Consider the following 23,267-nt stretch of genomic DNA (forward strand, 5'->3'; position numbering starts at 1 on the left):
ACATACTTCTTTTACATTGGTCAGTACCAGATAGTCAATTAGCATTTACAGCTCACAGAGATGGTGTTCGGGGACCAAAGTAACAGTAAGAGGTTCTGTGGTCTGGTGAGCTTGGGGGACAGTTGTGTCCTCAGGGGACTGGAAAAGGCAATCACTCTGACATTTCCAAGTTATGTTATTTTAGATGCAAAAGGACAATAGACAGGCTCACTCAAGATAGAGACAGGCCTTTGTTAAGCAAACATTAGGCCCAGGATGTGACCACATACCATGACCTGCTTGTAGGTAGGAATTTTTATATTCAGATGACCCTATGTGGTTACTTTTGGTCTCTGAATGTGCATGGCCCACCACCATGCTGGCCTCCCCTGAGCTCATCAGGTTTAGTATGTGGCCCCTTTTTCATCCATATTGGGAAGTTTTTGAAACAGGGCTGCACTAGATGAGAATATTGATCAACAAAACTTACTAATGTTATAGCCTTTTATTTGCCCTTTCCCCTTCTCCGTTCCATGACCAACCAGGAGCCTGAAACTCTCTCCACATCTCAGTGACAATAACTTGCTCACAAAAAGGGTCCACTGTTAATCATTTATGCCTTTCTTCATGTGGATTTTAGTCAATGTATTATTTCTCTAAGAGGTTTTCTCTTTAAGCCTTACTGTAACTTGTGGGATGTTAAAGAGGAAATAGTATATTTGGCACATGTTTGGTGCCCTAAATCTTTCCCTGAAAAAAAATTCAGTTTTGTTTTGTTCTTTTGAAGAAAAAAAAAATCCCCATTTAATTTACAGGGTGTTAGCAGTATCTAGACTCAACCTGGACAGGTATGTTTATTCATCCACTCACCCCAACTAAACTATAAAAAACTGCATTTTTAAAAGAAGGAACACAGAAGAAGCCTGGGAAATCTGAGATATACAGCAATAAATTAGTATATAAGAAAACTGAAACTAAACAGGCAGACAGTGGAGTTTGTACCTATCTGTCAGCCTTTGTGCCCACGTGGGAAGTGGTAGTTGGAGGAGGTGGTGCCTATTAGCACTGTGTCTTCCCCCTCATCACCTGCAGCCTCAGTGCTTTCCATCACTATCCCAGGATATGCCAGGTCAATTGTGATAAACTCATAAACAGACCAACTCTGGGAAGGGAGGGGCCACCTTTTCCTGTTCTCAATGATCTCAGTTCCAGTAACCACTTCTGTAAGATCTTCCTGTCATACTTTGGAACACTCATAAATAAGTCCAAAACCTTGTTTCTTAAATTGGTTTGGTCTTCTTGCTCACCAATGTTTTTTAAAAAGTGGTCCAAATAATCGTCAGAGACTCATTTCCCCTACCAACTCTTTTAGGACTGAAGGAGTACTAAATCAGTAATGTACATTAACAGGAAGAAAGAAAAAAAAAACAACCTAGAGATCATGAACAATAATCACAATTTAACCCTGGTGCCAGAGAGTTTACAAAATGCTTCCATCCTATAGCATTTCAGCTGCTGAATTTGGTCAAGAGATTGTACTCACAGTTACATGGATGTTATTGACCATTTTTAAGTCCCTTCTGAAAGTTACTGAATTTAATTTACTGAAGATACTGCTCTTTGGAAACACATGACCCACAGCTTCTTGGTTTCCTTCATTCACCAAAGAAAGATGTGGTCACCGCCCTGTGTTACAACAAGGATGACTCACAGAGTGAGGAGGGAACATGAGGCTTCCTTATAAAAAGATACTCAGAGCTCTCCAGAAGCCCGGGTACTTCCATCCTGAGAGGATCAGCAAGGTCAGAGTGGCAGCTCCCTTGCCCAGCACAGAGGACAGATTGCAATCAGCCCAGCGAGTCTGCAACAGCGTCTACACCCCAATTCACCTTGGAAAAGATAACAGGTGCCTGGGTTTGTCATTTATTTCTTTGTTGCTCTTGTCAATCTCCGAACGGTCTTTGATTTTCTTCACATTTACAGAATTAATCAAGTTGTCTTTCATGCTGTGGTCAGCTGCGGCTATGGGAAAAAAAGGAGCATGTTAGAAGGCAGTGATGGGCAAGGGGTCCATCTCAGGAGAGGAGCGGTCTCAGGGTCACCGGGGCCTTTGCCTTGAGCTCCCCAGGTCTGTTTCTGAATATTCTTTAGCACCCTAGGGTTACAATTGAATTTGTCTAGTTATTCTCTCTGTGACTATTCAACACCATCTGTGAATCTTAGAATCATTGATCATTGGAAACCGGAGTGAGACAGGCTCCAAGAAGAGGAGGCCTCTCAGCTGGGTTTCTTAGTGGAACAACAGGTTCGCCTCTAGCTGCGGGGCTGATCTGGATCTACCTGCTTTAGCAACGTTATCAGACGTCAGGTTAGGCCAATGCACACATGCACACTAAACTGGGTGAGAATGCCTGCTAGATCGGAAGGTCACAGGGACATTCCTAGAGGACACATTTGATTCCTGGGTTCCTGGGGTGACAGCAATAAACCCGCTTCAGATTTTACTCTCCTTTTTATGACCCAGTGGCTGGCATTTTACCTGAAATAAGTTGGGTCAAGGTCCCACTCAAAGCCTGTTTTCACTTGAATTTGTTTTAAGGGAGAAAGTCAGTTTACTAGTTTTGTTGCCACATAATCCTGGCAGCCCTTGTTTAAGACTTTTTGATTCACATGGTGTTGTGATACCTTCTCTCAACAGGCTGACTTTTAGCAGCTAGGGAAAATGTTTAAATCAAACACATTTTTTAATTAAGAATCAATTTAGAGTTGTACAAATAGTTCTGAAATGTCCCACTACACTATTTGCTCAAGGGGAAGGATTGCTCTTTATTTACTCTAGTGTCCTTGGGCATATATTAGGTGCTCTAAAAATACTCTTGGCTAGATGCGGCATAAAATGATTGAAATGTTATGTCATCTTTGCATTGTGTTTTTGAGATTTGAAAACTATTTCCAATTTTTAGAACAACCCTCAATGTTTAAATACAAGAAAGAATTATCGCATACATTATCACATATATGGAAGTTGGTCTTAAAACTCTTATAACAAATTTCACCGTCTTAAGGTACCATTTTTAAAAGCTCAGTTTTTTTTTCTTCTGCTCAAAGATAACTGCAATTATAAAAATACTTAATATTTGAACACACTTTCTGCATCCATCTGTAGCATTCTCTCTATATTCTAAGCTTCCTTTGAAGCCTTCTAACTATAATCTCTTCTAACTATAATACAACATATAATCTCTTCCAGTTAGCAATTTTTATTTAGCGACCATAGGTAAAGTAACCATGGCTTTGACAATAATTCTTAACTTGCCAATACTTCCAGGAGGCATATTGGCAAAGTAATAAACATAGGAGGGACTGGGAATAATTAATTAATAATTATGGATATTATGGTGAATTATAATTTAAAAGTTTTGAAAAGAGGCAAAGAAAATCAGAGATCCTATTATCCTTAGGACAAAAAAATCCCGACCACAACTCCACCAGGTCTTCCCTGCACTGAGAGCCACTGACACACCTCTGCAAGGAGGCCGAGTGGATGTGCAGAGGAAGCACACACTTCTCCACGCCTCATTGTCCCCTCCACAAAGGGCACTCTGGGAGCAACGAGCCACCTCTCTCCTTCAGGAAGCAGGGTTCAAGGGAAATGTGTTGGTGAAGGAGCTTCTCTATCCCATTGAGCGAGGGAACTTAACGTTCCATAGTAAGGAACAGTATTTCAACTATACCATAAGCAGCATTCTAATCATTATTACTGTTATTTTGATCAGGCCTTCAAAGTGGTGTTTGTTACCTAATGTAAGCATATTCCATGAAGAGTCCCTTTGGCTCCATCTTAAAATTTCCTTTAGATTGCTGGGTACCTAATTTAAACATTTTTTTTCACAAAAATGTAACTCATTAGTCATTATTTAGTTTGTGTCATTAGGCCCAAACATTTGTTTTTATTAAATAAAAGTACAGCAGAAATCTGTGAAAGATCACTTGGGTTCAAAAAAAAACAACCATAATTTCTTACTTCAATGAAAAGGTCAACATAAAAATCAATTCAGTGTAAGTTAACCAGGTTTGCAATAGTTAAATGTTCAAGAGCCTTACATGTCTAGAATGCTGTCCGTATTAAGAAAGCTTGCGCAAGAAAACCTCAAAGAAGGAATATTTTAGAAAGCTATTGCTAAGTGCTCTCTACTTAATGTAAATAAATAACTTTGTTAATTCAATTTAATCCATGATAACAACAAATTAAAAGTAAGTAAAGATTCTACAAATTACTATCAGTGTTGACTAATTTTAGTATTGCTTTCTAAAACAAAGAACTTCGTGGAGTTACGTGGAAATAAAATCAAGTGGTATAGAAAGAACTGTATGTTTCTTTAAAAAAGTATACCTCATAATGACATTGAGACATTATTTTTTTATGTTATTTCTTTTTTTAATGAGACATTATGTTTTCTTTTTTTTAATTGTGTCATTTATTTTTAAAGGGCAGAGAAAAATGACAAAAAGAAGTGAAATCAAAGGATCTTATTTCAGATTTTTTACTAGGAAAAGAAAGCCAGAAAGAGAAAGTTAAAAGAAGCAGAAGTGAGTAAAGACAGCATCAAGTTGCAATATTTTCCTGTAGCTGAAATCAGGTGGTTACTCTTGAGCATTTTACAGGGCAGATGAAAAGCAAAATTAGTTCTCCTTTACTTGTTCCTTTTGAATCTTTGTGGTACGGTAAAGAATTTTGACAGAGTATTTTCATTCCTCCTATTGACTGATGATGTGCCCATCTCTTCGCAGTTCCTCCTCATTTGACAGTTTAAGAGTTTAGAGATTGAAGTTTTAGTTCTAGCCATTCGCTGGCAAATGACCTTATATATGATACCTAACCTACTTGGTTCACAGAAGTAGTTTAATAATTAAATGAGATAAATTTCACTTGAACACTTTTCAAAATTGTTTGAAGTTCTCTAATTGGAAGTGTGATGATGAGGAGGTGGAGGATTTTGCCCTGATAACTGAGAGGGCTCAAAGACTAATCCAATTATCACCAGAATTCTGGGGTTAGAGTGGAAACTTCTTTCTTTTGGAGCAGAGGATTAAACCATGAAGGCGGAATAGGGTGGCCTAGGTATGAGTTCCAGAAGCAGCACTGCCTATATCTTGAGCCATTTAACTTGCATTTCTGAAATTGTTTCCTTATTTATAAAATGGAGATAATTTTATTGTAAGGTTAAATGAGATAAATATTTACAGAGCCTAACAGAGGGCTTAAGACATGGTGAGCACTGGACGAATCATAGCCATTACTATCATTCCTACCTGATGTGGTCACCTGGAAATCCCAAGGGCCATGGGTTTTCTAGGAGCATATTCTGATTTTCATAGTCAACAGGCTGCCCAACTGCAGGGCACCCCAGAGGAGTCTATAGTGGCCCAGACTCAACAGGCTCAGCCAGAACTTAGGCCTCACAAATGCTGTATGTGCTAATTTAGTCATTAATTAAAAAATGGTGTCATTTGTTAATTTGGTTTTGTTCACTGCCTCCTGTCCTCCTGATGACAGAAAGGCTTTTTTTAACCCTAAAAAGTAATGCTTTCAGCAGTAGAATATGAGTAATATTTATAAGTAACAAAATTTTCTGGTAAGGCCATTAAAAAAATAAACTCTCCTCAATATGTCCTCACTGGGGAGAGGGTGATACTGGCCTCTAATGAGTAGAGGCCAATGGTGCTGCTAAACATCCTGCGATATGTAGGACAAATAATTCCCAGCCAAAATATCAGAAGTGCTGAGGTTGCAAAACTGATGCCTAGATACTAGCAGTGAATACAGCAGCCCCCTCACAAAATGAAAGCCATTGATCCTGCCATTGTGACACAGTGTAGAAGGCACTTAGGCACTGCATTTTATCAGGTACTCTCCAAGGTAGCCATTTTCTCTATTTTACAGGCAGGAAACTGGAAGCTAAGAAATGAAAAGTAATTTGCCCAGTGACCTTCTGATGATAGAGGAACTGGGCCTGGACCTGGGCCTGCCTGATTCTGAGGCCTGAGTTCCTAACCCTGCTCCACTCTGCGTGTGTGTGTGTGCGTGGTCACAGTCCTTGCTGCCCAGATTTTTACTAGCAAAGTGGCTAATGTTTATTTTAATTTAAGAAAAATTTCCCTGGCCAGTCCATCAGAGGATGTGTATAGGGCACTGCACCTGTCCTCACGCACTGTGGTCTTGGGGCTGTAGATCTGCTTTCCCTTACTTTGTTCTCAACACAGGCAACTAAGGTCAGTGTCCTGAGTGTCCGAATTGCTGGGATTAGGGAGCCATGTGGAGATGACCACAGGGACAGGGTATCGTTGAGGCAGCCCTGTTAGTTGCTGTTACTCATTTACTTCTCAGTGGTCAACGAACCAATGGGCCATCATCCGGCTTCTGTGTACAGGTCATGTTCCCAATGACTCTGACCGAGGGCTGCTGCTCAGAGGTGGCATCGTAGCTAAAATACTATTAGAGGTCAAAGGTACGTGTTGGTTTGTAGCTGACTTGGTCCAATGACCTAGAGGAATGTGAACCTTAGGGACTGAGGAAGAACCAGTGTTTTTTGACAATAATGTTTGGGGTAAGGACAGGTTTTGCTAAACTGTAGGTCAAAGTTGGCAGTCCCTGGATTCAGGCTTCAGGCTGGGACACCAGCATCTGAAATGACTCTTAGCCTAGAGGTGAAACTCATGAAGACAACACAATTTAATGTGAGCCCATCCTTAACAACTAAACAGTTCCCCTCTGCTAGCTTGTTACCAGGGGGGAAAAAAATTTGTTTGACTGGAGCAGGAGTAGATCAACAGGGAGACGGGAAGCATCAGAAAGGAGGAAAAGGGAAGAGAAAGGAAGGGGAAGGAAGGGAAGGGGAGGGAGCATCAGACTGCTTTGGTTTGAGTTTTTGTTTTTCTCCAGTAGTTGTGAACTTACTAGAAAGTAGAACGCAGAAAACTTGGTGCCCAAAGTCACTAGATTCTTACTTATTTTGTGCTTAGGACTCAAAGCAATACAATTAAGCTTTTCCTAGGAAAAAAAAAAATTTTATTTTCACTTGCCAAATTTTCAACAGTTTACTTTGAAATAATTTAGAATTTATGGAAAAGTTCAAAGAGTAGTACAACCTAGATTTCCTGAATAGTAACATTTTAAGCACATTTCTATCCTCATTATCTTTTTTATATATGTGTGGAGTTTAATATAATTATTTATTTTTGTACATATTCATAACACTGAACAAATTGAGTGTAACTTGAAGATACAGCATTACTTAACCTTTAAATATTTCAATGTGTATTTCCTAAAAAAACAGGACATTTTCAACATAATCATAGTAAATTATCAAAATTGAGAAATTAATATTAATGCAACATTATTTTTCAGATCTACAGATCTTACTCAAATTTCATTAATTGACCTAAAACTAGAGAACAAGTTTTCATTTCTGGCAAAAGAAAAACCACATGTTGCATTGGGTTATCACATCTCTTTAGTCTCCATTTATCTGGACTAGACCTCGGTCTTTCTTTTCCTTCAACTTTGACATTTTTTAAGAATACAAGTTATATATTATGTAGAATTGAAAGATATGTCTGGAATGGAAAGTTGGGTGGGCCAGGGGAGAGCAACAGGGGAAAAAGTGGGATAACTGTAATTGAATAACAATAAAAAGACACTTCCGGTCAAGATGGCAGCATAGGCAAACACAGCTCACCTCTTTGCACAACCACATTAGAATTTCAACTGAAATATAGAACAGCCATCATTCAGGAATGCCAGAAATAGAGCTGAATGGAAATCTGACAACCATGAAATCGAGTTGAATAAAAGTTTTACAACTACGGAAAAAAAGAAACTATGTCCATCCAGACTGGTAGGAGGGGCGCAGACGCTGAATGGACTGTCCCCACACCCACATGGATAAAAACTCGGGAGGGATATTTTGGAAGCGAGGAGTCCCAGAACCACTCCAGGCCCCTCAGCCCAGGATTCCAGTGCCAGGAAGATAGGTCCCCACAACTTCTAGTTGCAAAAACCAGCAGAGACTGAGTCTGTTGAGGATGCTGCTGGAGCCCCTGGCACTTCCTCTTAAAGGACCCACACACAGACTCACCTACTCAGACTCACTTCCTCTGAGCTCCAGCAGCAGGGTCGCAGTTTGAAGGGCACCAGTGGTGTACAGGGAAAAACTGAAGTGTCTAGCATTGAGGCAAGCAGAGGCCATTGTCTCTTTGCTGAGACAGAGCTTGTAGGCTGGTGCCATATCTGAGACTCCATCAACTGACTAACACTGTGTCACCCACCTTGGAGATTCTAAGAGGCTCTACCCACCCAACTTGGGTTGGGAGAGGGGAGGGGGAGAACGAGAGAAGAGGTGAGGGGATTAAGAAGTACAAATAGGTAGATACAGAATAGTCATGGGGATGTAAAGTACAGTATAGGAAATAGAGTAGCCAAAGAATTTATATGCATGACCCATGGACATAAGCAATGGTGTGGAGATTCCCTGAGGGAGTCGGGGGCACTGGGTGGAGGGAAGCAAAGGGAGAGAAATCAGGACAACTACAATAGCATAATCAATAAAATATAATTTAAAAAAACAAAAAAGGAAGATGTGTCCCACACATGATTAGCTTCGGTTATGTGCAGGAGTGCTCTGCGTCCTTCCCAGTGTGGCATCTGGAAGAGTCCTCGGTGTTTCTTTTCTTTCATGACCTTGAGGTTTATGAAAAGTGTGCCATACATGGAGGCACATGACCTTGGGTTGTCCCATAACTAGTGGTATTAATTTTCATTACATCTGTAGACATTTTAAGGAAATTTTATATTTATAAATTCTACTAGTGTAGTGTTCTATTTAAGTCTGTCCTTGATAAATAATGATTTTTTTAAATGTTCTTGAAATTGCTTTATTGATGTGTATATACAAGGCCAGTAACATCATCCAAATCACTTAACAATGATTAATTAAGAGCAATGTCAGTGAAAAACAATTTACATTATATTCAACTCCCCTAAAGTCAACTAAAGCTCTAATTTTCTTCTGGTTTAGCTGTCTCTCTTACCTACCTTCCTTGTGCTTTTGTCATTTGTGGTCTTTGGAAGCACTTTTTCATTGCTAAGATACTTTCATATATTCTTAAGCTTAGTACCCTTTATTTATGAGTTCAGTTTAACAAAAAAAAAAAAAAAAAAAAAACCCTCTCTTGTGAGAGACACTTCTCTCTGAAGCCTCTCCAGTTGAGCACAGAATAACCAAATATAGAATGCATTCCCTGTATAGATAGAGACTGCAGGCTTCTTTCCAATTCAAATCCCATGGAAATTATTTTAAAAAGGCAAATACTCAGGGGGTTTAATGTGTTCTAGAGCTAAAAGTGGAGACTTCCTGCATTGTCATGTTTTGCCAGAGGCAAGCAGAAGGGGAGCTAACAGTAAAACCCTGGCTTACCTTTGTGAAGCCTTCTACCCAGCACTTTTACAGATGAGTGGATTCAGGTGGTGATTTGCTGGGTTTCTCCAGAGTGAAATTACTATTCCTCTTTTTAAAAAAAAAAAAAAAATTAGTATGCATTTTATGGGGAGATTATTAGATTACTTGAGATCTTATAATTATTGTTTCTCATCTGAGTTTCACCCACTAGTGTTAGCACCTGGGGATCATTCTTGATTGAAAAAATTGATTCTATGTCAGATGCCAAATGGTGGTTTTCTAAGTCTATCATTTCTTTTAAATTTATTAGTTGGAACATTAGTTCTTCTGTAAAATGAGGCAAATAATGTGCCCTGTCTAATACACAAGGTTGTTGAGAGGATCAAATATGTCCCAAGACACATTAAACTCCTTGAGTATTTGCCTTTTTGAAATAATTTCCATGGTATTTGAATCACAATGAAGCCTACAGAATCCATTCAAGGAATATTTACTTATTTCAGTATTTTGTTGTTAAATATTCCATATTTAGTTATTCAGTAATTCATCAAGGCCAGACTTAAGCAAAACACTATACTAGTTGAATTTATAAATATAAAATTTCCTTAAAATTTATAAATATTAAAATTGAATTTATAGATATAAAATTTCCTTAAAATTACATATGTAGACAAGTAACATGTAAGAGTTAGTTACATCTTCTCAAAATTATACATTTTAATGTATTTATACCTTTGGGAAGGGGAAATCCTGCTACATGGACATTGATTTTCAACAAATCAGTAACCCCTACACAGGAAAGATTTGGGGAAACTATACCAAGTTATTAAGCCAGGAGAGCCTAAAAAACTTGACTGCTTTAAAAATAATCATAGCCATACCACAAGAATCAGCTAGTGTGCCCAAACCTACCATATTTTAACATTTACCTCTGACTAATTTTTATCAGTTGACAATTCTTTTAGTCTTTCTATCTTTCTTTAGCTAAAAAGCTCTTGTCAGGGAAAAAAAATGAAAGCAGAACTTAAATTTCCTAGAGAAGTGAAGAGATATATTACATCAAGTTATTTTTTATCTTAAATGATCTGTTCCTTATAAAGCAGTAGAAATAAAATTGTGTGCATGTGTGCACACGTGCATATGCGTAATTCTGTGTGTGTTTACGCTCCTTAATAGGAGAAAAATATTTATATACACAGGGGGAAAACTAGAAAAAATTACCAAAGTATTAAGAAGCAAATGTGATCATCATTAATTTCTTTTAATGTTGAGGGACGGGGGCGGGGGTGGGGAGGATGCCACACGTGTCTCTGTTTGCCCCTAGTCTGGGCGGCAGCTGCTGAAGGGGAAGTGAAGGGGGGAAGCGCGGTGCTCCAGGATCTGAGGGTCACTGTCTTGGGCCAGCTGAGATGGGAGCGTGGACTCTGAGTCCCGCAGAGCCCGTCCCGAGGGTGTCGTGGATGGGGGGGAAATAAACACCAGTGGTTGCAAACACTTCTCTGTTTGCCGGGAGAGGGGATGTGGCTCTTCCCTCTGGTGGGGAAGGCCCTGAGCCCTTTTGTCCAAAGGCTTTTATTGAAAGGGTTATCAGTGGGGCTGGGTGGCAGGCGTGCACAGGTGATCTCATTACATCAGTATGTTAATGTTCACAGAGAATAGATGATGTTTTGAAGAAAACAAATGGCAGGGACACACCTATTTACATGGGTCCAAGAAGAGACTAGTAAACAAGAGAGGTTAGTAAACATGAAAGTGTAGTAAACATAAGAGTGCTAAAGGGTATAAGGTTAGGGTCTGTGAATAATGTAAATTTCCTTCCCAGCATGAGCTGACTATCCTAACTTTTGAGGGCGAAACAAAGCATGGTTAAAAGAATTTACTTTTAGGCCTGATTTCCCTTGGGACCCGCCAGATCCAGTTTAGGACTGTCTTCAGTATTGTTTTGAGCCTGAGCCAGGTGGTGGGGAGGGAGCCACTAAGAGACAAGGAGACTTCTTTCAGATAGAATGAGGACTCGGGCCATGTCCAAGCTGAGCTGAGGGGTGCGGGCCTTTTTGCCCTTTCTCTGTGTCCCCCAAGTCTTTCTCCTGCTGCTGCCCCTACAGGCCAATGTCTGCCTTAGGTTGTTTCTCCTTGTGAGAAAACTTACCTGTCATCAACAATCGACCATCACAGGGCCAAGCAGGGTGATGCGAGGGAGGCAGGGGAACAGGTTTCATCTCCTCAGTGGCCTGTTTTCCTAAGGCCTTCTTGATTATTTCCAGCCTTGGGGCCCTCTCACCTATTGGCGGGGCTACAGTTTCTGAAACCAGACAGGGTATTTCGCAACATTTTAAGTTTTTTCTCTGTTTGCAAAATATTCTTTTTACCATGAGCACAAGTCATTTTATAAGCAGGGGGAAAAATGAGCGATTTTTGTATGTGATTCAAAAATCATGTCAGAAAATCGTTATTAAAGAAAAGAAAGTCAAACAAAGTTCATAAAACTTTTGGCCTTGCAAGACTTTTGGAACTCAATGTCTATAAACAGCCAAAATTCCAGAAGCATCCATGGATCTTCCATCCATTATCCTCTATCTAGGAGGCACTTAAGACCTCTCTTGATTCTAAGGGTGCTTTTAGATCAAGAGTAAAGATTTGCAAATGTAGGACAAAGTGAGGAAACTTTCTGAGGCATGGGGGAAGGGAATAAGGTCTTTCTTACAAATGTTGTTCTCTGTGGCCTCTCTTCCTTCCACAGTCAGAGAAAGCCAACGCAGGTCCCACCAAGGCTGCTCCTCTGTGGGGTGGGCCCTGACAAACTCCTTCCCGGGGGCCGCCCTGCAGCTGTGGATTAGGAGGCCTGGGCTGCCTTGATACTCAGACCTGAGTCAACAGGCAAACGCCCTACAGTCCTTGCTCACTTCCCCCTGCCAGTTGGCTTGCTCTTCCCAGACTATCAGTACCCACAGTAAAAGAACAAACATTGCATTATACATGGAATTTATGTCCTAAGATAGTTTGAAATCTTTCCCTGTGACACTTTTGATATTGCACTTCCAAATTAATATTATGTTTGTTTTCAATGATACAGTTACCTGATTCATCCACAACTTTAATTTTATAACCAAACCCGGTACCATAGTTAGTGAGACTTTCAAGGTAGCATATACATTCAAATGATCAAGACTATAAAATTAAAATAGTAGTGTTTCTTTAACATTTACTTTTAACCCAAAAATAATCATGGGAGTTCTAAATTGCTGGAGTTAGTGTACCTAATAAAATTTTCTTAAATGTTTTTAGAAGTGATTTGTGCTCAAAGGAGATGTAGATGCAGGCTTCTGAGGACAAGGGAAAGGAAGCCCTCTGCCTGATTGATTTCAGGCCTGACATTGTCTCTGGCCGGACAAACTTAGTCTTCCAGGTCATTCTCCTGCACCAATAGACAAAGCTTCAGTTTTAAAGTATGAATTTTCTTTACCTTGTCCTTTGTACATGGAATTTTTTTTTTCCTCACAGGAAGCTGGAATCCAGAGAGGACAGAATCTGAGTATTATTGATTCTGGTTTGAGATTCTGTACCTTTGGCCATCATCTCTCTTTCAATCTCTTCCCATTCACTTCACCTTCTCTCAGTGTGCTCACTGGTGGCCTCGCTCTTTTTGGTAACAGTCTAACAGGAGCTCTCTCTCTCTCTCTCTCTCTCTCTCTCTCTCTCTCTCTCTCTCTCTCTCTCGCGCGCGCACACACACACACACACACACACATTTTCTGTTACTTGGTTAGTTTTTGCATTACTTTAGAGGAGTGGTTTAGCACTTAAATGGCTCATCTGCCCAACCAAATAAGAGTTATTTTTTAAACTATCCACTGAAATGCATTAAAATATCACAAGGTCATCCATCCTGGGTTATATTTAATGCTTTGATGGTTCTAATTTGAATTTTATTTTGAATTTTGCACACTCAGGACAACATCTTATTCTATTGTTCAAGAAAGAAGTGACCTTGTCGTGTACAGGAAAACAATGCTGTTTTGGATGTTAGCCCTCGTAATCCTTTGGGGTATTCTGTGGAATTATAAAAGACAACTAAAGATTTCAGACATCACTGATAAGTATATTTTCATTACTGGATGTGACAAGGGCTTTGGAAACTTGGCAGCCAAAACTTTTGATCAAAGAGGATTTCGTGTAATTGCTGCCTGTCTGACGGAATCGGGATCAACAGCTTTAAAGGCAGAAACCTCAGAGAGGCTTCACACTGTGCTTCTGGACGTAACCAACCCAGAGAACGTCAGGCAGACTGCCCAGTGGGTGAAAAACCACGTCGGGGAAAAAGGTAAATTATGTGGGGATAGGGATGATGAAAGGGGTGTGGTGAAGAAATTAAAACTAAGTAAAATGCGTTTGGGTATTATATAGCCTTTCAAAAAAAGGCCTCTTACTAAACACCAGCTAGACATTGGGGAAGATTGGAGAAATCTTCGGGGAGCCCCTGAGTAGTTCCTGGTTGCAAACTCTTCATGTGCATGGAAGACACAGCCCAAGCGAGCCTCAGTCTCAAGTCCCAGTGGGTGAGTTGAGAAGTGAGATGGAGGTTTGACTTTTCCTGGTCTTCTCCAGTGAAGCCACATACACACCAAAGGAACTAGGGGCTAAAATCTGCAGGAGAATATGGGAACAATCCCCAAATTGCCATCTGGATATCCGAGACCTCCTTCTCACTGTGAAATGGTTCTAGAGCTTATACATTTTCAATGGGAAAGGCAGAAAATGGCCTGAGAATTTGAGTACAGGTGTCTTAGGTAGCCATGCTAGAGCAGTGAGCCATTGGACCTCATTCTGCATTAGATTCTGCTAAGACGGCAGCATTCTGGACTAGAGAGTTTTAATAAGACAAGCAAATGATAGGACTTTTTACCAAAAATAAATGTGAAGTAAATTGAAGTTGCTTTTTGTCCATGTAGAACAATTTATCAATATTCTTTGGCCTTGCCATCTAGCAACATAAGAAAAATAGACTAATTTACTTTACATCTGAGATTAAAAAGCAAAAAGTCTCACTGAATATCAGCATTTGACATTCAGAGCCAGAAAATAGAATAACTGTGATACTGGCTTCTAATAAGAGAACATCAACTATTTCAGTCTAGCCCCCCACACTTTCTGATATCACTTCCCAAAACTGCACAGTGTTTCAAAGCAGGAGTATGACTCAGGAGGAAATGGCCCCACGGTGTAAGGCAGAAGCTGTATTTCCATTAAGTATGCTTCTACCACATTTCTTCTCTCCACTCTGTTCTAGGTCTCTGGGGTCTGATCAATAATGCTGGCGTTCTCGGCGTGCTGGCTCCCACAGACTGGCTGACAGTGGAGCACTACAGAGAACCTATAGAAGTGAACCTGTTTGGACTCATCAATGTGACATTACATATGCTTCCCTTGGTCAAAAAAGCTCAAGGGAGGGTTATCAATGTCTCCAGCATTGGTGGTCGTCTTGCATTAGGCGGAGGAGGCTATGCTCCATCTAAATATGCAGTAGAAGGCTTCAATGACTGCTTAAGGTAAAGCAAACATTGATATATTAAGACATAATAGCTGCTAACATTTATGGAGTGTTTATTGTGTACCAAACACTCTATTTATTGCTCTAAATTATTCCCAGTTTACAGATGATCACATCATTTTGCTGTGTGATATCAGAGAAACACAGAGATCAAAACAAAGTACCAATTTATCAAATAAATGTCTCATCTCAGTGTCCCCAAGCATGGATTTCCTTGGGTTTATAATGTTTGTGGTTTACGGGCTTCTTGAATCTGTATGTTTATGTTTTTTGCCAGATTTGGGGCATTTTCAGCCATTATTTCTTCAAAAAAAAATTTTTTGCAACCCACTCTCTCTTCTCCTTCTGAGATTCTATAACACAAGTGTTTTGTCCCACATATCCCTAAGGTTCCTTTTACTTTTCCAAGTATTTTTCTCCCCACTGTTCAGATTGGATAATTTCTAATGATCTACCTTCAAATGCACTGAATTTCCTTCATTTTCATTTGCTATTGAGTCCAACCAATGTATATTTTATTGTGGGTGTTGAATTTTTCTAGTGGCTCAGTGGTACTTCAAAATAAGGGTCTTCTTCCCTACCTCATCTACTGACATTTGCATTTTAGAGTTCTTAAGTAGCTGCTCTGTGCGTCCAGTCAGGTTTTGTAGCTACATGCAATGGGCGAGACAGGGGAAGAAGGGATGCTTAATCTGTCTTACTTGGAACCAGAAGATATCACTATCAGTAAAAAGCCCCTGAATTTCAACAGGTTATATCAGTCAAGGTTCTGGTAAAAAAATGGTGGCACATTAAAATTGGGTAAAAGGAGTAGAGATCACTTAAAGTACTATTGGCAAACATGGGAGTCATGTCGGGAAATCCCAAAGGATAGTGTGATATCTAGGGATTAATGACAGCTGAGTCATCTCCATCCACAAGACTGAAGGGAGAAGACAGGGAATTTCTAGAACCTGGGTACATAGAGGCTGTCACCTTCAGTTGAGGAATGAAATTAACTAGTGTCAATATTACAGGAGGAATAACTAGTCCAATCTCTTCCCATCACTCCCTCTGAGCTCCCTCCGGTACTCCCAATTGACTATACCCAACAGAAGCCAAAATATAGTTAATATAGGCAGGCCTCCCAGGATGGAGGTCAGGCAGGAGAGTGGAGGAGACTAGAGGGGCAAATGGAAAGTACCCAAGTGAGTGTGCTATGGCAGGCAAGAGAAAAGATGAAATTACATACAGTCTTTTCAGCAATTCACCCATTTATTCACTAGTATTTGTTGAAGGTACATGTTAGAGTTATGATTTGTACCATGGATCTAGGTTTAGCTTCCTAATTAAAAGTTAGATTATTCTACTGAGATTAATAGACACAGAACAAATCCATTTTGCCATTTGATCATGTTGCCAGGTTTGATTCTTCCAGAAAATAAACATAATAACATGAGGACAATGCTTCTTAAATGTTAATGTGCCTATGAATCACCTTGATCCTTTCCAAATGCAGATTCTGGTTCAGTGGGTCTGGGCGGGTCCTGGGTTTCTACATGTACAGGAAGCACCCAAGTGCAGCCCAGTGTTCAGGGATTACACTCTGAGTTGCAAGGTTATAGCGAACCGCCATTATTCTCCTTGGTTGCCCTTTGCTTCCACTCTTGCAGCAACAGTATCCTAATAAAAGTTTAGTACACTTAGAGATTTACTTACCTCTAAAAAGACATTTCAGAATTGCAGTGCAGCTATGCTGTGCTCGAAATTAAGCCGTAGAGAGTGCTTATATATTTCTAAATCACAGGACTAATATCAGAGATGGTACCAGGATGCAGGCCACAGTCCAGGGGCCCCTCCAGGAGGGCTTCAGGACAGCGATCCTATTGGGAGAGGGATTGGGCTCTTTAAAGCTGTACTGAGCTCCTGCTTAGAGCTGAACAGGTTCCCACCTAAGTTTGTGTCACTCTTTTCCTCCTAACCCTAATCTCACCTCTTCATCAGTGGGCTTGGTAAGACAGTCACCTGTGGTCAAGGTTCAAGGTCAGGAGTTCACAAGGTAGAGCCAAGACCAAGTCAGATCCACCTGGGGAGATTTTTAGAATGACTGACTCCCCCAACCGCCCCACCCACTACACACACACACACGCGCGCGCACACACACACATGCACGCACGCACGCACACACAGAAACAAGTGTACTGGCTTCATATTGGTTTTACTCACCTGGTAAAGTTAATTGGGTGACTTAAAGCCATTTGTCCCTAGAATATATTGTTTTCATGAGTAGGTAGCGAAAATAGTCTGTTACTTTCCACATCCAAAGGAGATCAGAAGATAGATGAATAAAATACAATCAAGTTGAAAAATAACCTTTTTATTTGACTGCAAGCAACATACCTTTCAAAATATTTCAGAGTCAAGCTAATTTGCAATTTTGTAAAATACACTTCAAACTAAACAATAGATATGTTGTTAGAAAGCAGAACCTAAGATAAATTAAATCACATTTTAAGGTTACTGGTAGAGTTCTTTAAAAGTCTTATGGTAGAGTCTTCTATAAAATGAATAATTACTTCCTTATATATTCCTGGTAGAAATAGAAATTAAATATAGGAAATAATTATTCATATAATGGTTTGCCATACATTGCATTGTTTTAAAGAAGGGGAGACTATGATTTCTCCAAAACCCTGTTGTCCAGTAAAGGGTAGACTTTTGGTTTTCAGCAGTGATGTGATGAAAAAGCTTGCTGCCGCAGAGGGAACAAGTTAGACAAGTCAGGGACTGGCACATCAGGTCCCTTGGGCTATCCTCATTCATGCTGCAATCTCCTCACATTCTTAGAATGGAGATAAACTTGTCCATCCAGACCAGTCATCAGTCCATTTCACCATAAGGTGCCCTAAGCACTGAAAAGAAGCCTGTCCTTAGCCCAAATGCCTGTCAATTCAATGAGAGCGTGGCTTAGGGGGAGCACTGAGCTGGGGGTGGGTCTCTCCAGATCCCTTTCCTGTCCTGTCACTAAACCAGCCCTCACTTTACCACCGTGATCTTCAGATCTGCAAACTGAGAGGGTAGAACAAGATGCTACTTTCCAGTGCGCCCAATTCTGTGATTCCACAAAAAGGTTTACAATAATCACAAATGTTCTCCAAGTAAACTTCCATTAAACCCCATCAATGATTTTTGGTTTTTGGTTTCTTTTTCCACAGACGAGACATGAAAGCTTTTGGTGTGCAGGTCTCTTGCATCGAACCAGGATTTTTCAAAACAGAATTATCAGATGTAATAAAGTCGGCTGAAAAAAAACTAGCCATTTGGAAGCATCTATCTCCAGATATCAAACAACAATATGGAGAAGGTTACATTGAAAAAAGTGAGTTTTGGGATAAACCCAGGGTTCTCGGTGATTCATTGTCCTCCGCAGCATGAAGGAGACTCAAATATAAATGAAAAAAATAAGGTTCTCATAATAATAGGGATCTTATATATGGATCAGATATTCCTATTAATTCCAGAATTATCTTTTGCTCCTCTGAGTGTTTAGTCAGTGCCAAGTTCTATACTAAACACTTTATAAATTATGTATATCATTTACTCCTCAGAAAACTATAGGAATAGCGAGCAGAGGCTTGGGAAGGTGCAATGTCCTACCCAAGGTAATACGGCTCTCCTGATCGTGCTGTGCTAGAGCCATGGTCTTCCCCTCTACACAAAACTCCTCTTTTCTGTAAACACCAATCAATCACTCAGCATTTATGGAGGTTACAAAATATCAAGACTCAGACTCTGACCCTTCATTAGCTTATAATCTAATTGACAACAAAAAGTAATCAAGTGAGACTGTAAAACAATGAGACCATGCAGCATGAAGAAAATTAATCTTTACTTCTTAGACATAGCCCAGCAGCCCAGAAGGGCGCTAGACGGTGTGGTCTCTATTTGCCCAAGGAATTCAGACTGGGGGAAAAAAATATTGGTTAAGAAGCCTGTATGGGGCAGGTCAATTGAATATTGCCTAAATAAATAAATAAATAGAATAAATAGAATAAAGCCTAAAAGACAAGATGGAATTATTTGCGTAAAACTTTCTGGGGAGGAATCCATGAGGAGTGGAAACAGAAGAAGTAACTTAAGTCCAGAATTGAGTCGGGGATGGGGAATAATAATAAAGATTAGACTATGATAACTAACATATAGTGAACATTTACAATGTACCTGTCACCATTGTAAGAGCTTTACATGAACTCTCTCATTTAAAATGCTTAAATAAAAAAATAAATAAGATGCCCCAATAAACTCACCTTAATTTTCTAGAAACTTGCCCAAAGCAGCAGAGCTGGTAAGTGGCAGCTCTAAATTTGAACCCAGGTAGCCTGATTACGACACTTATTCAAGGGCACCACACTAATGTCAACAGGCACTAGGGAGCTGGTAGAACTTCCTGTATCAGGGCTCCACCTCCAACTTCCTGGCCCTGTTAAAGTTGACTTGACATTCCTCAAACACTTACTGAGCTCCTGCTTAGAGCTGAACCTGAGCTGAACAGGTACCCACCTAAGTTTCTGTCACTCTTTTCCTCCTAACTCTAATCTCACCTCTTCATCAGTGGGCTTGGTAAGACAGTCACCTGTGGTCAAGGTTCAAGGTCAGGAGTTCACAAGGTGGAGCCAAGACCAAGTCAGATCCACCTGGGGAGATTTTTAGAATGACTGACTCCCCCAACCACCCCACCCACTACACACACACACACACACACACACGCAAACACACTGAAACAGAGAAACAGAGATGCAAACATATATATCAACTAGAACATCTGGTCTGACAAACTCCACAGTGTTCACATGTCACTATAGGTTTAAAAACCACTGCCATTAGCCCTGGCTGATGTGGCTCAGTGGATTGAGTGACAGCCATTGAACCAAAGGGTTGCTGGTTTGACTCTTAGTCAGGGCACATGCCTGGGTTGTGGGCCAGCTTGCCAGTGGGGGACATATGACAGGCAACCATGCATTGATGTTTCTCTCCCTCTCTATCTCTCCTACTTTCCCCTCTCTCTAAAAGTAAATAAATAAAATATTTTTTAATAAAATAAAAACCACTGTCATTAAATGCTGTTTTTTACTCTTAAATGTTGTTTTTAGAACCAACTCTGAAGGTTCTAAGTAGATTCAAGAAACAAAAAGCTCATTTAAAAGAGCTTTCTCCATTTGATATTAACTTTTATATTTTCTTTTTTTAAAAAGATTTTATTTCTTTTTTTTTTATAGAGAGAGGGGAAGGGAGGGAGAAAGAGGAGAGAATATCAGTGTGTGGTTGCCTCTTGAGTGCCCCTCATTGGAGACCTGGCCTGCTACCTAGGCATGTGCCCTGACTGGGAATCCAACCATCAACCCTTTGGTTCGCAGGCTGCCATTCAATCCATTGAGCTACACCAGCCAGGACTGACTTTGATACTTTCTAAATACCTATAAATATGTCATCAACTTCCATGTCAAAATAATTTTTGCATTGGCTGCTTGTTCAAATGTCCTGTCTCAGATGTATTGTACCAACTGGCTTTGAGCCCAATTTTACACTGGTTGTTCTTTTTTTAAAATTAATTAATTTATTTTTCCAAATACATTTGTCTCCGCCTTCCTCCCACCACTTTCCCCTGCCCTCCTCCCCCATCTCCCTCCCTCAATCCTTCCCCATTTTGGTTTTGTCCATGAGTCCTTTCTATATGTTCCTTGACTTGCCCCTTCCCTTCCTTTTCCCACACCCACCCTTCCCTCCTTACCTCTTGTCTCTGTTCGTTTCTTTTTTCTTTCAGTGTTGCTGGTCTTACTTTCCTTGCATCTTTGTTTTGTTAGTTAGGTTCTGCTTATAGGTGAGATCAAATGGTATTTGTCTTTCGCCCCCTAGCTTATTGTGCTTAGCATAATGCTTTCTAGTTCCATCCATGCTGTCGCGAAATGTAGTAGTTCTTTTTTCTTTCTGCTGCATAATATTCCATTGTGTAAATGTACCATAGTTTTTTGATCCACTCATTTACTGATGGGCATTTAGATTGCTTCCAACAGTTGGCTATTGTAAATTGTGCTGCTATGAACATTGGGGTGCATAGGTTCTTTTGAATTGGCGTTTTGGGATTCTTAGGGTATAGTCTCAGCAGGGGAATCACTGGATCAAAAGGCAGTTCCATTTTCAGCTTTTTGAAGAGATTCCACACTGCTTTCCACAATGGCTGCACCAGTCTGCATTCCCACCAACAAAGTACTAGTGTTCCCTTTTCTCCACAGCTTCACCAGCACCTTTTGTTTGTTGATCTGTTTATGATGGCCATTCCAACTGGTGTGATGCGGTATCTCTTTGTTCTTTTTAGAGGTTTTCCAAGTTGGGATTTAGAGATCAGCCAGACTCACTGCTCTGAAGTAGACCACAAATTTAAGTTCACCTTTCTTCATTTCGCAGGCTAGAGTAATAGGAGATTAATATAGCCACTAAGATTTAGTACATGACCTCATTTAGGCTCTTTGAACAAGTTTTGGCTACTGGGGTCTGAAGTTGAAAGGAAGATTTAAAATAATAGATTTCCCTTGAAAAGACACAACTTGAGTATGTTTTAAAAATATAGGAGTAATGCTCAAAGTCATCTCCAATCCCTGGATAAAATGCCTGCCTCATCAGCCCCAGCTAGTGTGACTCAGTGGATTGAGTACTGGCCTGTGAACCGAAAGGTCACTGGTTTGATTCCCAGTCAGGGCATGTGCCTGGGTTTCAGGCCAGATCCCCAGTTTAGGGAGTGCAAGAGGCAACACATGAGAGATATCAGCATGTGTTTCTCTCACATGCTGATATCTCTCTCCCTCTCTTTCTCTTTCCATTCCCCTCTCTTTAAAAGTAAATAAATTTAAAAGTCTTAAAAAAAAAAAAACCCTGCTTCTTCAAAAGTATCTTAGCTCATTACTCAAACATTTCATTTACCTGAGAACCAGGATATCTTTAACTTTCTGAGTCAGGGCTTTTTGGTGATGCTTCTCTCTTTATTGACTAGATTGGAGAGGCACAAGCACACCTGAACACCTACATTTCTCATCAACCTGGTACTCCCTTAGAATAGATTCAAAATCAAACCCGTAACATTCCAGGCTCAAGGGCCTAACAGACTTTATAAAGTATCTTTCCTGCACTGCTTTTAAGAAGTGCTTCTCAAAGTTTGGTCTCCGGACCAGTGTCATCAGCATCACCTGGAAACTTGAAAGAAATGCAAATTCTTAGGCCCCACTTTACACCTACTGGAGGAGGGAGCCAGCAATCTTTTAACTAGCCCTCTGGGAAATTCCACTGCCCACTCAAGTTTGAGAACCAGCATTTCTCCATCCTTTTCTGAGAAACAGAAATCCATCACCATGGGCCTCAATTATAATGGCAAATTAAAAATTCCCACATATGCATCTTCTTCTTTGTACCCTAACTTCCATTTATTCCTTTTCCCCTTCTGCTGAAGAGTAAAGAGATTTTTTTTTGTCTTTTTACAGGTCTGGACAAACTGAAGGTTACGAGGCTCTTTGTGAACTTGGACCTCTCCCTGGTGGTGGAGTGCATGGACCACGCTCTCACCAGTCTCTTCCCTAAGACCCGTTACACTGTTGGAAAAGATGCCAAAACTTTCTGGATACCTCTGTCTCACATGCCAGCAGTTTTGCAAGACTTTTTATTGTTGAAACAGAAAGTGAAGCTGGCTAATCCCAAGGCAGTATGACTCAGTTGACCACAAATGTCTGCCCCGGGCCGCAGGTTTGGCTAATACCAAGGACGCATTACCTTTTCGATCTCATTCCTTACCTAATCCAACCTGGACTCATTTACCTCATGCTTCTTTTGATTAATGAAGGAGTCCCACCCTGCCTGGCAATGTCTCAGAGTCCCTTTTCAAGCCTTCCTTGAAAAGAAGGGCAGGGATGATATATCATAAAGAAGGGCAAGCATGGTACCTGCCCAATATTTAGGTTTTGCCTGCTTGATATGATGTAAAGGAAATTGAAAGGTTTTCCTTTTGAAAATGATCTTCTCCACAGCTTACCCCATGCTCCACACCCCAATTCCTGAGTGTTAAATATTTGCCCCTTATCAAAATGTTCAGAGATGAGTAGAACACTTCCATAAGAAGATTAGACATGTTCTGTTCTTTTGCAAAGAATAAGTCTCTGAAGGACTGGAACTCAGTTCTGTAAGCTTGGATGGGGACTGGAGAAGGAAAGATAATGAAGCATTGTGGGACTGGTACTGTAAAATAAGGTGTAGCAGAAAAA

At 40.3% G+C, this 23,267-nt stretch overlaps 1 protein-coding gene across 1 annotated transcript; it reads left to right on the forward strand.

The window, feature by feature from the left end:
• The first annotated feature begins 1,738 nt into the window (after positions 1-1,738).
• DHRS9 (dehydrogenase/reductase 9) lies at positions 1,739-22,760 on the forward strand. The gene is made up of 5 exons (XM_054562327.1): positions 1,739-1,885; positions 13,388-13,758; positions 14,725-14,983; positions 18,180-18,343; positions 22,494-22,760. The coding sequence occupies exons 2-5, from the start codon at positions 13,446-13,448 to the stop codon at positions 22,715-22,717; spliced, it is 960 nt and encodes a 319-aa protein (XP_054418302.1). The 5' UTR covers positions 1,739-1,885; positions 13,388-13,445; the 3' UTR covers positions 22,718-22,760.
• The last annotated feature ends 507 nt before the right edge of the window (positions 22,761-23,267 follow it).

This window comes from Pteronotus mesoamericanus, unplaced genomic scaffold, assembly GCF_021234165.1.
Source record: "Pteronotus mesoamericanus isolate MK-2021 breed Mesoamerican mustached bat unplaced genomic scaffold, CSHL_Meso_final scaffold_651, whole genome shotgun sequence".
NCBI lineage: Eukaryota > Metazoa > Chordata > Mammalia > Chiroptera > Mormoopidae > Pteronotus > Pteronotus mesoamericanus.

Bases quoted from the DNA above. Each gene is read 5' to 3' on its own strand.
- DHRS9 (XM_054562327.1), top strand. From the start codon at position 13,446: ATGCTGTTTTGGATGTTAGCCCTCGTAATCCTTTGGGGTATTCTGTGG. The intron at 13,759-14,724 runs GTAAATTATGTG...ACTCTGTTCTAG, and splicing joins AAACCACGTCGGGGAAAAAG to GTCTCTGGGGTCTGATCAAT. The intron at 14,984-18,179 runs GTAAAGCAAACA...CTTTTTCCACAG, and splicing joins GGCTTCAATGACTGCTTAAG to ACGAGACATGAAAGCTTTTG.